Source organism: Hesperophylax consimilis, chromosome 31 (genome assembly GCF_061612785.1).
Source record: "Hesperophylax consimilis isolate HC1 chromosome 31, BYU_Hcon_1.0, whole genome shotgun sequence".
Lineage (NCBI taxonomy): Eukaryota > Metazoa > Arthropoda > Insecta > Trichoptera > Limnephilidae > Hesperophylax > Hesperophylax consimilis.
The window spans coordinates 8,486,677-8,502,851 of record NC_142866.1 but is presented as its reverse complement, the minus strand read 5'-3'; the positions used below and the strand labels follow the sequence as shown (position 1 = coordinate 8,502,851).

At 35.7% G+C, this 16,175-nt stretch overlaps 1 protein-coding gene across 2 annotated transcripts in view; it reads right to left on the bottom strand.

Annotated features, from left to right (window-relative positions):
- Positions 1-16,175, bottom strand: part of LOC149409406 (thyrotropin-releasing hormone-degrading ectoenzyme-like) — a 98,269-nt gene that overhangs the window by 6,767 nt on the left and 75,327 nt on the right. For both annotated transcript variants that reach the window (XM_089649946.1, XM_089649944.1), the window contains exons 4-16: positions 12,181-12,513; positions 11,778-11,933; positions 10,820-11,134; positions 10,087-10,267; positions 9,289-9,439; positions 6,837-7,099; positions 6,191-6,377; positions 5,633-5,763; positions 5,352-5,483; positions 3,207-3,403; positions 2,283-2,450; positions 1,095-1,241; positions 465-543 (exon numbers count right to left, since the gene is read on the bottom strand). In XM_089649946.1, coding sequence (XP_089506072.1) covers positions 465-543; positions 1,095-1,241; positions 2,283-2,450; positions 3,207-3,403; positions 5,352-5,483; positions 5,633-5,763; positions 6,191-6,377; positions 6,837-7,099; positions 9,289-9,439; positions 10,087-10,267; positions 10,820-11,134; positions 11,778-11,933; positions 12,181-12,513 — 2,440 coding nt within the window. The remainder of the gene's footprint in view (positions 1-464; positions 544-1,094; positions 1,242-2,282; positions 2,451-3,206; positions 3,404-5,351; positions 5,484-5,632; positions 5,764-6,190; positions 6,378-6,836; positions 7,100-9,288; positions 9,440-10,086; positions 10,268-10,819; positions 11,135-11,777; positions 11,934-12,180; positions 12,514-16,175) is intronic.

The window sequence follows — 16,175 nt, the reverse complement described above, 5'->3', positions numbered from 1 at the left end:
GATTTAAACACAGGGGTACGCCCACGCAGATATCTTTTTATTATACAGTTTTTGAGAGTTTCAACCTTAAAAATTAATTGTCTGGTGAAAACATCGATTTCGCCAAGCGTTTCGGAATACAGAATTTTCAGAAAAATTTATGTATCTTTTTTTAGAATATTAAATATTATTGGTATGAATGTAGCATTTTTCTATATTCCCGCATAAAAACATACATTGGATATTTTAACAGGACCCTTCAAAAACGATGGACGGAGGTTTCATAGTATGTACCTTCATTTTCAAAAGCTAAAATGGGACAAAAAATGATCAAATGTCAACATTTCAAAAGAGTATTGAGCGTCAATTTGATGGTTATCAAATGCAATGGTGTTAGAGACACCCCGAAATTAGTTTTTGGAATGTTTTGATTAATGGGTATTAAAATTATTGAGTTTTATTATAAGTATTAAAAAAAGTATTACCTCTTCCACTTGGAATGGATTGTTGATGTATCTAACTAGGTTTGAAATCATTCTTCCTATGACTGATGGACTTCCAATACTGTGAAAAAAAACTCATAATTTAATACATAAAATAAAAACATTTGGAAATATTTGAACTACCACTGAAGAGATAAACTGATAGTTTGTAGGCGTGTTCATATCCCAAAAGTGATCTCAATTATTCCTTACTTCAGGTCAAAGTGATCAAACATTTTCAAATATCAAAATCCATTCTTGAACAATTAAAAATAATCAATTATTTGGTCTATCTCAATTATTCCTTACTTCAGGTCAAAGTGATCAAACATTTTCAAATATCAAAATCCATTCTTGAACAATTAAAAATAATCAATTATTTGGTCTATCTCAATTATTCCTTACTTCAGGTCAAAGTGATCAAACATTTTCAAATATCAAAATCCATTCTTGAACAATTAAAAATAATCAATTATTTGGTCTATCCGAAGCCCAAGCCCAAGAGTCAAAAGGTCTCATGTAAATTCCAACGTTAGTTTTCTTTTAAATCCTGATTTTCTGTTCAATGGGTTTGTGGGATTTTTAATGACAAGCTCCTTTTAATGAGATTCAATAATTATTTTATTTCCTTACCGGTCCAACAGATATGACCACTGAGATCGAATGAAATACATGGCAATCTGATGTCCCATGTCATTTGAAGCAACCGACTCAAAGACTTCAAGAATCTCCTCCACGTTGAAATTTATGTCTTCATTTGGCAGAATTAAAGCAAGGGTGCTGAAACAAGAAAAAATGTTATTGAGTTGTTCACGGAAATTAGTAACGATCCGGAAATTAAAAGGAGCGATAAACATAAGAAAACCAAAAATTATAAACTAGATTAATATCAGTGGCGGTTGGTTCTAAACTTTTGTGAACTGGAGTGGTAATATTGAAAAATACAACATTACAGATGTAGCTGAAAATATATATTTTATAAACTAGAGTAATATCCGTGGCGGTTCGAAACTTTTGTGAGCTGGAGTAGTAATATTGAAAAATACAACATTACAGGTGTAGCTGAAAATATATATTTTATAAACTAGAGTAATATCCGTGGCGGTTCGAAATTTTTGTGAGCTGGAGTAGTAATATTGAAAAATACAACATTACAGGTGTAGCTGAAAATATATATTTTTTTCAAACTGAAAACTCTTTACACAAAAATTGAAATTTTGAAAACATAAAATGATATTTTCAGCTACAATAATGTCATATCTTTCAATTTTACCACTCTAGCTCACTGAAAAGTCACGGACCGCTACTGGGTAAGAATGATGAAAGACCTAGAAAAGGAAGACGCCACACTTGATGATGTACACCCAGGGCCGGCCTTTTGGAGGCGCAATTGGAGTAGTCCGCTCCAGGTGCCACTTACCAAGGCCCTAAGGAGCTAAGGCGCTGATAATACCTAGCACCTAATACAGCGCCCTCGAGGTCTTTACTAGCGCCAGGCGCCGTTTGGCTCAGGGCCGGCCCTGTACACACCAGACGGTACGGTTGAAGTTCTAGAATGTAGCATGAAGTTTACCCTGATGACAGCAGTGTTAAGTTTATTCTATTGTTTATTTTTAATTATTTTATTAGAATGAGAAATTCGGCTTGCAAGTTGAAAGCATTTACTGTTTTACACTGGTATATTTAAAATATCAGTATATTTTGTTCAGATAATCATATGTGATTGTTCGTTATAAAATATAACTCAGTGAATTGAACAAAGTGTTTTTAATTGAATATATCTTGAAAACTTAAGAAGCAGAAGAAGTAAATAAAACACACCTTGTGAGCAACCATGTTTCCTTGACACATCCCAGTGCATGCAGCAGTCGCCTCTTCTCCATAACGTCCGTCGTTTTCTTCAGCATGTTGAAGGTGAACTCCCAATGCCTCGGAGTTCCCTTCTTCAGCGCAGTGCAGTAGGTCACTTTGCGAATAGCTTCGGGGATACTGCAATTAAAAATACAAATATTTTAATTTGTGGATAGACTGCACGGAAGAGGATTGGCGCAGGATGGAAAGATCTGAGGGACTGGAGGTGAATGACGAGGGACCACAAGCCAACGGAGAGCATGTGTGGAAGAAGCCAATGAATATTATGATTAATAATTTACATAATGCTTATCATTAATACACTTTGCAACCCTGTAAAGCAGTCTTTTCAGCTTAATATTTTCCTTATTGTTGGTAAATTAAGTTAAAAAAATATATTTGTATAATATTCTTTGGGGATCTGGTGAGGAGGCACGGAATGAAAGACGTGTCGTGAAGGTCAGAGTGTTTTATTTGATGAGTCAGGTAGCCGTGATGAGAGTGGACGTAGGATAATATAATTAAGATACATATTACAAAATCTACATATAAAAATGAAAAATAAATTAAATCAAACATAATAAGCCAATGAAAATTGTCTGAGAATGTTTTGTAAATTGCTTTATGGTAAAAGTTGTGCACACTGCTGTAAACAAACCCCTAAAAATTTCGAAATTTCAGGTATAAATTATTAGCAAATTTTAATCTATGATCGAGAAGAGTCTTATTAATTTCATATTCATGAAATATCCCTTTCAGAAGTTTCCAGAAGGCACCTATCTGTGGGAGTCAAATTGACTCCCAATGCTGTTAACTGGTCGAATAACCTCAGCATTCCACCTCAACCATTTGAAGAGGCAGATACGATAATGAAATTGTAAATAAAACAATTACTTGTTTATTTCTGTATTCATCCAGCCATCATATAGTTGAACTGCTTTGGCCATGCAGTGTGGGCTTTCAAAGTGGCAGGCCATGGTGATGATATTCTCCATGTGTATTTGTTCCAGGGCTTCGTTGGCCTCAGACCACGGATCCGCGATCTTGGCAATCTTAGTGTAAACCCGCTCCAGCATGGTTAGTATGAAAGTCTGAAGTAGAACAGAAAAGGCCAGGTCATTTTTTTATTATAATAGTGGTAGATGGTAAATTTACTTATTTAATATCAACGGTATAAATATACCATAAACAATGATAACATGTCACAGTTAAACTCGTAGAAATATTTTTTAAAAAGAATTACAAATATATGTGGCCTTTGATTGTGAAATGACATTAGAGAGTAAGTAAGTAAGTAAACAAGAGATACAAGTACATAAGTTTCTATAGTGCAAATAAGGTAGAATTAGATTAAATTAATATTGATTGAAAAGATTTGATAGCATAGCCCTCTTGTACCTACCTTGCGTGCAGTTAAATAGATCTGCCACATCTGCATATCTATTACTAACTTCATGCAACCTAGGTACAAGCGAGTGTTTGGAATACTCAGTCCTGATATTGTTGCATTTAAACAAAATTTTAGAACGAGTAGCTCTCGTGGGTATATGAAATTCAATAAGGTCAATTAAATCAGGACTGTCTATACTACCATTTACAATTTTGAACATAAATATTAAGTCGGATATAATTCTTCATAATAATTAATGAGTACATTTAATGAAAGAAATGGTGTTTAGGTCTTTTCTCCGTCAACTAATACCAGTAGCGTAGCTATAGCATTCGCATGTTGGAGGAGGTATCACCCTGCGATAAGTGGGGAAAGGATGTGTGGTAGGGGGATTGGAACATTTTTAGAAAGTTCTTTGGGACCTCTACACGCTGCAACTTATTATTTACGTCACATTGATAAAAGAGATAAGTTCAAATAATTATAAATACTAATTTCAGTTACGGGTGTGAAACTCAGGTTTCAATGAACTGGGATTTGTTTTGAATTTAAGCGTCATTTTCAAAATTCTAATGTATTACTCGTATATTATCAGTGGGCCGCTACAGGAAAAGTTGGGCAAAGATATTTCAGAGGCTGTGCAAGGAAAGTTTGAACCTGCAAAGGACGGAGGCTGCTGATGCAGCCCAGAACGACGACCGATGAAGGCACTTTATCGAAGTGACGGGTCCCCAACACGAATAGGACAAAGGGAAGAAGATGATGATGAATAATATAATATTAAGTATGAACAGAGATGTGCAAAATGGGTACCCAAAACCATTTGAAATGCAAAATGGAAATGGGTCAAAACTTTTCCATTTGAAAATGCAAAATGCAAAATGGATTTTAGAAAAGCATTTCAAATGCAAAATGCAAAATACCTATTTTCAAAATGCATTGAAAATGCAAAATGGTTTCTCAGGTCAAACAATTAAAATAATTATATAATTTTTAAACAATTTTGTTATTTAATATGATTTAAGATTTTCACGGCCAAAAGTATTTTTGTTATTTGTTTTTGGGGTGTTATGCCGTGTTGCGCTAAAGAAGGAGTTAGCGCAACACGGCATAACACCCCAAAAACAAATAACAAAAATTTTGTCATTTAATAATGGACATCAATGTAGAACAAACATATTACATGATGGTAAATCCAAAAACACCATGACTTCAGATTATAAAACCACAAAACATTTGCGCGGGACTAATGTTGCCAACGTAAAAACATAGAAACTGCTATCTAACATTTAAAATTACAGCGTCATGGCCCCATGTTCAGTATTTTTTGTAATGGTATCACTCAATTGCCAAGGCTCCTACCAGGGAGCAACTTGACAAATGTAAATTATCTCTCATAGCGAGGTTGAGGACCGACTGATATTTGGGGCTTACGAAAAAAAGATGAGTGGAGATAGTAGGAAGAATGTTGCAAAAAAGCATTTAAAATGGAAAATGCATCGAGAAAAGCATTTAAAATGCAAAATGCAAAATGGTTTTTAGAAAAGCATTTAAAATGCAAAATGGAAAATACCCATTTTGCATTTTGCATTTCCATTTGAAATGGATTTATTTGAAATAAAGCACATCTCTGAGTATGAAGTACGTACTCTGAAGTTTCCATAGGCCGGCATGTTCTTCATTAGGTTCTCCAAAGTATATATTGGCTCTGCCACTGCTTTCCATGGTAGGTAGCTCACTTCTTTGGTCAACAGGAATGTCAAAGAGAGGGCAATATCGTACTGCAATACAAAAAAATATAATGTTATCAATAAAATAGATACATACAGTATGTATACAGAAATTTAATCGAATTTCCATAATATAATATCTCCATGTAAGAATCTAATAAATAAGACAGGTTATGTTTGCGTGGATACTTGATACTTACAGGAAGCTTAGAACCTTGAGCCAGGTGAAGGCTGTCGCTTAGGAGCTGAGCTTTGATGTTATCTGGGAATATTTCAAATGCATCAATCAAAAGCTTCCAGTTTGGGATGTCATAGTTGACCAGAAACAAGCCTAAAAAAGAAACACAAACAAATTAATAAACAAAACTAACATCATAATCATCTATGGTAGAGATGGTCGATATTCCTATCGCGGTGACTTTGCTGAGACAGGATCAATATCGGTGTTAGATTGATTATCATCCTTTATCAATTAATATCACTCGGTGAATTATCAAAGTCCATACTATAAATGTAAATATGTACTATGATAAAAGCAGTTTACATAAATTACAGTATTTTCTTCTACGGTTTACATCTTGTGTTTTTCTCCCACTGTCACCCCCGTCACCGGGTCGTTTGGATTATAGAGATTATACTGTAGTTGCGTTCACCTAGATATAAATGGCAGGAAAAGCTGTTGTTATTAAAGGTCCCCAGAGCTTGATGTTTGAGAGTTTCTGCTACAAACAAACAATGAAATGAAGTAAGTAACTCACCAGCTTGATCCAAATTAGCAATGACCCATTTTTGTCCTCTGGGCAAGCGATTAATCAACGTCTGCGATTCATTGATCCATATTTTAGGGGTTGTGTCTGTGAAGTCAGAGTTTTCCTCAGAGGTGTAAGAGAGTGGAATCCACCACTTTGAGGTGTTATCCTTTCCTTCGTTGAGTAAGAATCTTTCCTATAATAAATAATATATAAGAGTATTGGGTGATTCAATTGAACAGAAAAAGCCTAGAAGTGTGATCTACACTGATTCGAAAACGGATACTGCCAATTTGTACAAAACCTTTAGGAAGGAAATTAGAAATTAGAAAAATTTCTCCCGAATAATATTGACCTTACTTAAGGCACAGAGACATGCTACCATCATACTAGTATCAATTTATCTATTCAGTGGTTTAAACCTTAGCCCAGCCAGGCCTAGGTACCAGCAGCCTTTCAAGAGGCAGATCCTGTTATAAATGCTGGACAAAGGAGTACTAGGAGGCCTAAGCCAGTAGCCAGACGGTGTGGAGGCGAGCACCGCAGCCTTAGACGTAAAAGCATTTCCTGTAGGGGGCCAATATTCATCAAGGGTTGTAGCACCGATAATGTATGTGTGTGTAAATAAACCATATTACACTATCATCAAACGTACCTGAGTCACAACGGCTGAACCCGTTTCATAATCCCTCATGAAATTGATAAAGGGATAACCGGCCTGCTGTGTCCAGCTGTCCATTACCCTTTTGACATCAATGGGGTGGCTCACATTCACTTGGGGCAGCCTATCCATGATGCAGGTCCACAAATCATCTTGATCTGCATTTTTATAAGAATATTCTTTGAGGTAAGCAACGATGGCCTGCTCCATCACGGTCCTGCCGAAAGAGTACGACATCATTCGCACAATGACTGCGCCTGGAAAAAGTTACACATATAAATTATTCAACCTGTCGCCACATGTGTCGGGTCGTGACTCGTTTGAATGCACACCGAACCCACGACCCGATCCGGGCTAGTCTGTGCCCGTTCGCCTAGTGCAAGGCTGCCCAGCCCCAGGCCCGCGGGCCACATTGTGGCCCGTGAACGAATTATAAGTGGCCCGCGTGAACCATTTTCAAAATACCCGCTAATTTGAAAATTACTTGGATTGAAAAATATTCTCGTATCATGGCATCGTCCACCAGGAGGCATTGTGTGCAAACGTTGTTGTTGACGTCAATTCAGAGTTTTATTTGAAGAAGAAATCAGCGAATTTGGAGAGTTACAACTGTATTGCACTGTGCGATGGCTTAAGGGACAACATGTTAAAACATTTCATCTTGAGAGAGCAGGTGTCGGAATTTTTAGAAGAAAAAGAGGCGTTACCTTTGGAAAGTGATTTACTCAAGAATAAGTACTGGTTGAGTGATCTTGCATTTCTTGTTGACATAACCAAGTATCTCAATATTTTAAATCTCAAATTACAAGGCAAAGATTGGTCACTTCCGACAATGTTTAGCCAACGAAATTATTGATCCTTTTCCAATACTCAAAGATTTGAAAGAGAAGCTCAATATTGCCACCATAAAGTACGATGCTAAAATTAGATGCTTATTACAGTCGTTTGAAAGTAAAAAAACAATTTTAATTTTTTTTTAATCCTTTCACAATCAGTTTGACTGAAATAATTAGCTATCCTGCCAATATCCAGTTGGAACTCACTGAACTGCAAAATCATTCTGCACTGAAAAACCTTTTTGCAGTAAAAATATTTTCAAAGTCACAAACTTCTTCAGAAGAATTTGGAGATTTCTGGAAATAGGCGCCTAAGGAAGACGGGCGTTTCAATTTTTAAGTAGTTTTGGATCAACATATGCTGGTGAAAAGTTTTTTTCTAATCTTAATTTTGTAAAAAATAAATACCGCACATCTCTAACTGAGTCAACATCTGAACTGACTCCTAACATAGGAGAATTATTAAAACAAAAACAATGTCAGAAATCACATTGATTGTACCAATTATGTACTTGGATTTAGATTTTTGTTACACAAAATGTTGTTTTGTTATTTGGCAGTAGATGCTATTTATTTTATTATTTTAATAAACGACATAAAATTTCAATATGTTTATTTATTTTTTGTATAAAACAAGACATTAAAAAGCTTAGGTAACACAAATAGGAATCGTCAGTAGTCAGTGGCCCGCCAGTGACTTTTAAATCGTCAATTTTGCCCAACTGTTAAAAAGGTTGGACAGCCTTGGTCTAGTGTATTGCTTTGTCACTCTCAGGGACGTAACTGTTTATTTTATGGATATTCGAAGATAGTAATGAGATTTTACAAGAAGTTTATCACAAATTAAAACTAAATTAGCTTTTTATAATAAAGGATGCATGGATGAAGCACAGCGTAATTTAATAGTAAACAGCTTAACTGTTGGTGAGCTGATGCTATATTTTCACCGTCCATCAGCTGAAATAGTTCGAAACTTATTTGTTTTTTGCAAAATGATATTTTTGTAAATTGTACCGCCTTAGCAGATAAATTGTTTATACATATTTATAAAAATAGTATATAATTTACCTTAAGTAGTTTCACTAGAGTGTCGAAGAAATGATTTTATTTAAGAGTCTTTTGGACACAGCGGTACACAAAAGTTTAAGGATTAACATTTGAATGATATATTTAAAATTAGCTGTGGTATCCTAGGTAAGAGTTCAACAGGTTACCCTAGATGGCACAAGTCATATTCTAGATAGTAGTTTAAGAGGTTACCCATAGATGTTATTGTGGATGGATTGGTTTTTCGATTAAGAATCAAATATAATATATAAATCGTTGCCATTCAAGCAAAAGTCACCAACTCACAAGCACAAGTTTTGAGATATCCAAATTTGAGTGTTGGAGAAATAATCTTATTGGAATGCTTTTAATATTTTTCTATTATTGTGCGGATTAGATACAACTTTGAAGTTTCCATTACGTACACTTTAAAACAGTATTTTAAAGTTAATGTAACACTTTTTAGCTTTCAAGTTTGCAGGGTGCATCTCAAAAATGTGCATTATGATTTGTTGACTTTTGCCCAAACGGTGACGAATGTATATAGTTAAATATTGACGTACCTTTGTTGTACGAAATATCATCAAAAATTTCGTAGGATGGTCTTATAACATTTTTGGCGATTGCTGATGAATATTCTAAAGCATCTATTCTGAATGCCTGCTGTATAACCTCACATTGAAACTTGTCTTGAATTTTCCAGGAAGGGAAAATCTGAAATATTAGAAAATGTATGTTTGTACAGATAGAATATTTAAATTGAGGTGAAAACATTCATGCAGTGAATGCAAATCTTCTACCTACCTTATAAGATATACTCTCTAATGCAATTCTGTGACAGACTTACAAGAGCACTAATTTCAGTTGCATATAAAAACAAATAAAAACTACTGCATACAAAAAATAAAGGCGGTGCAGAAAAAAATTCTGACAGCACATTCGTACTTCGGGTAAATAAATCATCCCACACTTAACTTTTAAGTTGTTAAAAAAAATTTATTATAATTGATGATCAGCACAATTTTGAATATTTTGCTTTTGAACAGGCCCTGTTAAACACAGATTCTCAGCCCGTTTTAGCCGATGACCAAATTGTGATCAGCTGACAAGGATAATAAAATGAGTGTTATGCTATTTTCAGATGAAAAAACCATAAAGTTCTAGAATAATGTTTTATGTATATGTTTATTGATTAACAAAGGGTAGCTCTCATTCACTTTTTATATTTAACGATATTTCCTTGTCTTTTATATTACATTTATTACTTTTATTTTATAAGATTCCACCAATAGATTGGCGGTGTGATTATCACAGTCTGTGGGCTCTCTGTGGCAAAGAGGTTTAATATGTTGAGTTCTCACCTCATCGATGGCTTGGTAGGCGTAGTAGGTGGCAAAACCTTCCTTAAGCCAGAGGTTGTCCCACCACTTGGGAGTCACCAGATTGCCGAACCACTGGTGGGCGATCTCATGAGCCAGAGTGAGGGCGGTGTCCTGCTTCTTACCCTCAGTGGTGGAGCTGTCCACGAAGGCCACATTCTCTCTGGAAGTTAAAAAAATGTATTGAAGATCATTAACCATTCTGCTTCTGTTTCCGCATAAGTATAACAGAAGTTTTACGAAACTTTCTAGGACGACAAGCAGGATGCGCCAGCACCTGCATGACTTTTTTGTTTTTCGGATTAGTAATTAAGAAACATCTCAAGGCTTATATTACAAATTTATAAAACCAACTGTTCATCCGCATCCGTAAATTAAGTAAGAATAATTTCCGTTTCTGCTTCCATTAACCTTCGGCTTGCATATTATGTATATGTGGCATAATACTATTCTTCTGCATGGGTTCTATATAATTTAAATAGCAAATTTCCCTTACATCTCTAAACTATACCGATTTGAAATAAAATGGGTGTTGCCAATTTATACAAGAGTTTTCGACTTCTAAGCCTCTCTAGACACGCCAATGAAATTGATTGTCTGTTCAAGAAAGGATTTCAATACATATTTGATAAATTTCAGCTAAATTTAAGTAAAATTGAGCTTTTAGAAACATGTCCAAAACACTTATGATCATTGTAAACCTAATTTATTTTACCTGAAAACAAGGATTCCCCAGTTCTCCATAGCTTCAAAGTACTGTTCTGGGACAGCCACAATGTCCAGTTTGGGCAGAGGGTACTTGATCTGGAAGAAGCTCTCCATCTTGGCCACGATGTCAGCAGACAGATTCATCACATAGGTCATGAGAGGGATGTCAGCGTGCTTGGAGTAGCTGGTGAAGGACACGTTGGTGTGCGGCTGCTTAGTGTTCAGTGGCCGGTACTGCGAGACCATGAATGCCGTCAGATATGTGGACATCGGTGGCGTCTCGCTGTAGTGGTCCACTTTGTAGTCGGCCGCGAACTTACTTCTGCAAGGATAAAACCGGTCTCAGTATGGAAAAATTAAACGGTTCCATGACAAATCAGAACTATGACAAAACAGATCAAAACACACAGAAGAAAAAAGAACGCACACACTTAATTTATATTTTTATGTGAAAACCGCTCAAGATTACCAACTGCTCCCAACCATCTGGAGTCAGTGAGATTATGCATCTCCAATAGAGGAATATTTTTAGGCTGAGGGTAGCTAGAAGGAGAAGATATATATATCAAATACATTCACCAAACATGGCCGAAGTCATTTTAAGCATTGTTTCGATTCTGAATGGTGGTCTATCACCAGAGAAATACTGAGAGTATCATCTAACTAACCTATTGTTTTATATTGTTCTGTTTTGTCACCATTCTTTTTTATTTGGTTACCAAATGGAGCATAAATCACTGTAGAAGCACAACCATCACAGATAATTTGTACGCAGTGATCGACAATACATTTTAATATATTTTATTCACGGAATAGACAATAATACTTAATAATAAACACATATCAGTCATGTTTGGGAACGATGATAAGTTACCGAAATCATCGATAAAACCTTTAACAATGAGTTAGGTGATATTGAGGCACATATTGAGTACAAGTTATCCACAAAAAGGTTTTTAACTCACAATGGTTCGGTATAGTTGATCCTCATGTTGGAGAGACTGGTGAAGGAGGACGGACGGCCGATGCTGAAGGTGAAGCGCGCCTTGAATGCCGGCTCATCGAAGCACGGATATACACTTCGCGCATCCGATGGTGAAAACAGAGTATTGAAAATGAAGCTAGAAATTCAATGTACACAATTAATCAATAGGTACTGTGATAATGGAAGAGGATTGGAGCAGAACAGGGATGAATGAGAACTGGAAGCATATGGTGAGGGTTCACAGCTAGTGGAGATTATTTGTAAAGGCAGCCAAATCACGCGAGTTTTGTAGTGATTCATTTTTTGTTGGTGTAGTCATAAAATACTTTTTTTGGAAATGAGCGCCCTCTTTGTATGTCTATCCATAAATCAAGATTATTTACCTTTTTTTATTATCAGCGAGGTTGAAGAAAGTACTATAAAGGCCACTCGGAGAGTTCTTGATCTGTCCAACGAATTTGATGAATACTGTGTAGTTAGCTCCTGCAGTAAGTTTTTCTTTAAGTTGGATGATGAATGTTTCCGATTTCTCATCATGTTCAATGTGTTTGGAGGCCAATTGTTCGCCATTGGGTTCGGAAGACACCCTCACTAAGTCCAATCTCAAATGCTTTACGTTCAAGACAATGTTATTTGTGTCATTCACGCACTTTAATAAAATTGAAACTTTACCAGATGTTGTCCAGATGGTCTTGAAAAGGGGAATAATCTGAATCCTGGAAAAATACAGAATATGAGTAATGAAAATCAGAGTTTAACATAAAAACAAAAACTCGCATCAAAATATTACATATTTTGTAAAAATATAGACAAAATATATCTACATAGTAAGCATAGAATGAGTCTTATTTCTTAAAATCGTAGTGTTATTCTCAGGTGGATACCTATTGAATGTTGAGATAGGAGTCAATCTGTCATCACTATGCAATCGGAATAGGAGAGTGATTGGATTGATTGGACCTACGCCAAAGATGTTCAGAAGATTTAAAACCTTCGACCTTTGAGTCCTGGAACTAAATCTAATTTACTGTTGTTAAAATGTTAGCGAATACTGAGGCATCATTTGAAGTAGAAACAAGCAGAGTATTAGTTGCAGTTGTTGGAAACGGGGAAGGCACGAAACCAAAACCATCAACATACCAACTGGAACTACTCAATCAAAAATTCTTTTTAATTGCGTCATTTGTATATTCGCTTGTATCTAGATTGCATGTGGTTGGCAATACTTTCACAGAAAATGTACATGTGTTCAAATGAACGGAATATAGTTGCAAGAACGCTGTAATATAATACCTCAATAATAATAATGATTCATGTTAGCATAGTGCTATGTACATTTGCAAACCGAAACGCGAACCGAGTCACAAATTACGGGAATGGAACGAAGCAACTGCAAGTGGCGTTTCGCGCCATGGTTGCTTTGTTCCTTTCCCGTAAGTTGAGGTTCAGCTCGGCAGTTCGGCTTGCATATGTATATGTAGCATAATACTATTCTTCTGCATGGGTTCTATATAATTTAAATAGCAAATTTTACTTCATGATTACTGTTCCATATACATATATCATGACTGTAAACTGTAACACATGATTGTAAAAGCCCGAATGGGTGTAAAATATAAATAAATGACTCTAGGGAGAAATTACTTGCTTGGGTTGGTGATTTGATATTGATTTCCTATCAATAAATTCCAAGTAAAAGTAACAAAATTTTAATTTGTGCAATTTAAAGCGCCATATTCACAAAAGTTATCTGTGCAGTTTGGTGAATTATTGGTGTCAATACTGCAAATTTTATATTTGGCAGGCTTTGACTTTACGATGGTAATATACGAGACGTATCCAGAAAGTAAGTGTACTGAATTTTTGTAGCTTACAATTTTTTTTATTGAAACATAAAAATTACATGGTTACCGTAGTACATATGTAAGCTATTTTTCGACAAAGTTGCCATTCCTCTCAATGCAGGTGGTGAAGCGGGGTAGCAACTTTTTGATGCCTTCCTCGAAGTAGTTTCCCGCCAACCCCTTCGTCCACTTCTCCACCTCCCCCTTTACCTCCTCGTTGGTTGAAAACCTTTTTCCACCCATGTACAGCTTCAGGGAGGTAAAGAGATAAAAATCTGAAGGTCAGGGGAATGCGCGGGGTGGTTTAGGACATCCCATTTAAACGAAGCAAGCAGTTCCTTCGTTGCGTTGGCCGTGTGTGGTCTGGCATTGTCGTGCAGCAGGCTTACTCCCTTTGTCAGAATGCCTCTCCTCTTGTTTTGAATCGCCTTCCGCAATTTTTTTAGGGTCTCACAGTATCTTGCAGAGTTGATGGTCTCTCCTTGAGGCAGATATTCAATCAAAATTATGCCTTGACAGTCCCAAAACACGGATGCCATAATTTTCTTGGCTGAAATTGTGATTTTGAACTTTTTGGCGGAGGGTGAAGAGGTGAGAACCATTTTTAAACTCGCGATACCACTTGTACATACTCGTACAATTCATAGCTTTATCACCATATGCTGTTTTCACCAAATTATAAACCTCAAACGGAGGTTTTCCCTTCCAAACGAGATAACGGATGACGCCGCGTATTTCGCACTTGGCGGGAGATTGGATTGACATTTTTCACGAAACGCGTTGTCGCGTCGACACTTCTCAACGTACTGACCTTGAACTGGTCTCGTTGCGGAGGGGAAAAGTCAGGCTACACGTAAGTGTAGCCAACATGTCGAAAATAAAATTCATTCGGTCGTGAGAGCCTCAGTACACTTACTTTCTGGATACGCCTCGTACCATAAACAATAATCCAACCTAACCTAACCTATAATATCCAATCTAACCTAACCTAACCTAAATCCTAATAATAAACCAACCTAACCCATAATAATCCAACCTAACCTAACCTATAATAACCTCACCTTTTTTAATTTTTCTATTTTATAAAACATACCCAAATATCTGTATTTTATTTTTCGAGTTTGGCTAAAATAGTACCTACCTAGTATTTGCATATGGTAAAACATCTAGCCACTCGTATCAGGAATACCAACAAAAGAAAATGTTATCAACAGAAACCATTCCAGCTGTCATCCCATACAACGAAAGTGAATTTTCGATTTACGTAATTAAAAATTAAATGCTAAAATTAAAAATATCCCAAATGCAGTCAGATTCCTTTTATAGTAATTAAGGTAAATCAGAAGGTTTTATTAAAAAAAATATTTCTATAATAATTCTATAATAATAAAAAGAATACTTTCAAATAACTAAATATAATTAAAACTTAGGTAATAAATGGTAATTATTTACCTACGACTACCGTTTTTTACACGCATTTAAAAATAAACAATCATTTGATTCATCTAAACAACAACTTTTTTAGGTAATTTTTGGATAGGGCCTGACACGCTTATTACGAATATTTTTTAGAAAAAAACTTTATATTCGCCTTAATTACTATAAAAGAAAACTTTTTGCATTTCGGGCGGCGGAAAATTATGAATTTAAATTTTCAATTGCGTTAACCAAAATTCACTTCGCGAATCGACGCGGCGGCAATCAGCTGCCATTAGGTACGTCACTGTTATGTTGGTATCCCTGATACATTGATTTGTATCACAAACCATGTTACACAAACCTAGCGTAGCCGGTAAACTAGTTGAAAACTGGGATGTTTTTCTTGCCTTGACGCGAGCAGGCGTTATTAAGGGGCACTTTCTTTTGTATCACAAACCATATTACACAAACCTCGGCATCCCACGAAGATAGCAACGGTCGTATTTAGCTCTTGTTAATGCATCAGTGATACCAACATAACAGTGCGTTCCTAATGGCGTCGCGTTGTCGCCACATCGATTCGCGAAGTGAATTTTGGTTTTATGCAATTGAAAATCAAAATGCATAATTTTCCGCCGCCCGAAATGCAAAAAGTTTTCTTTTATAGTAATTAAGGCGAATATAAAGTTTTTTTCTAAAAATTATTCGTAATAAGCGTGTCAGGCCCTATCCAAAATTTACCCTTTTTTAATTAAGATTCAGATTTACCTAGTTAAATCATATTTAACGACAGCTTAAATATAAAATGACGTCCCTATTATTGTGTATCCCACAAAGATAAAATGTTAGATAAAATTCATGAAAGATGAGTACGAATATGATGCACAGAAATGACAGATAAACAAAAACAAAAAGGTTTTTTTTAATTCAGAAAGCTAAGAGTAGGATTATGCTGATAGATCATAAGGCGGAGTAACTACCTGAATACTAATGTGGGGCAATTCTGAATAAAAAAAATGTGGTGTGGTAGTGATTGCTGATATTATTTGGAGTAAAAAAAATGTAAATGAAATTTTGGTCTCAAAACAATCAGTAGTTATCGGAAATTTATAATG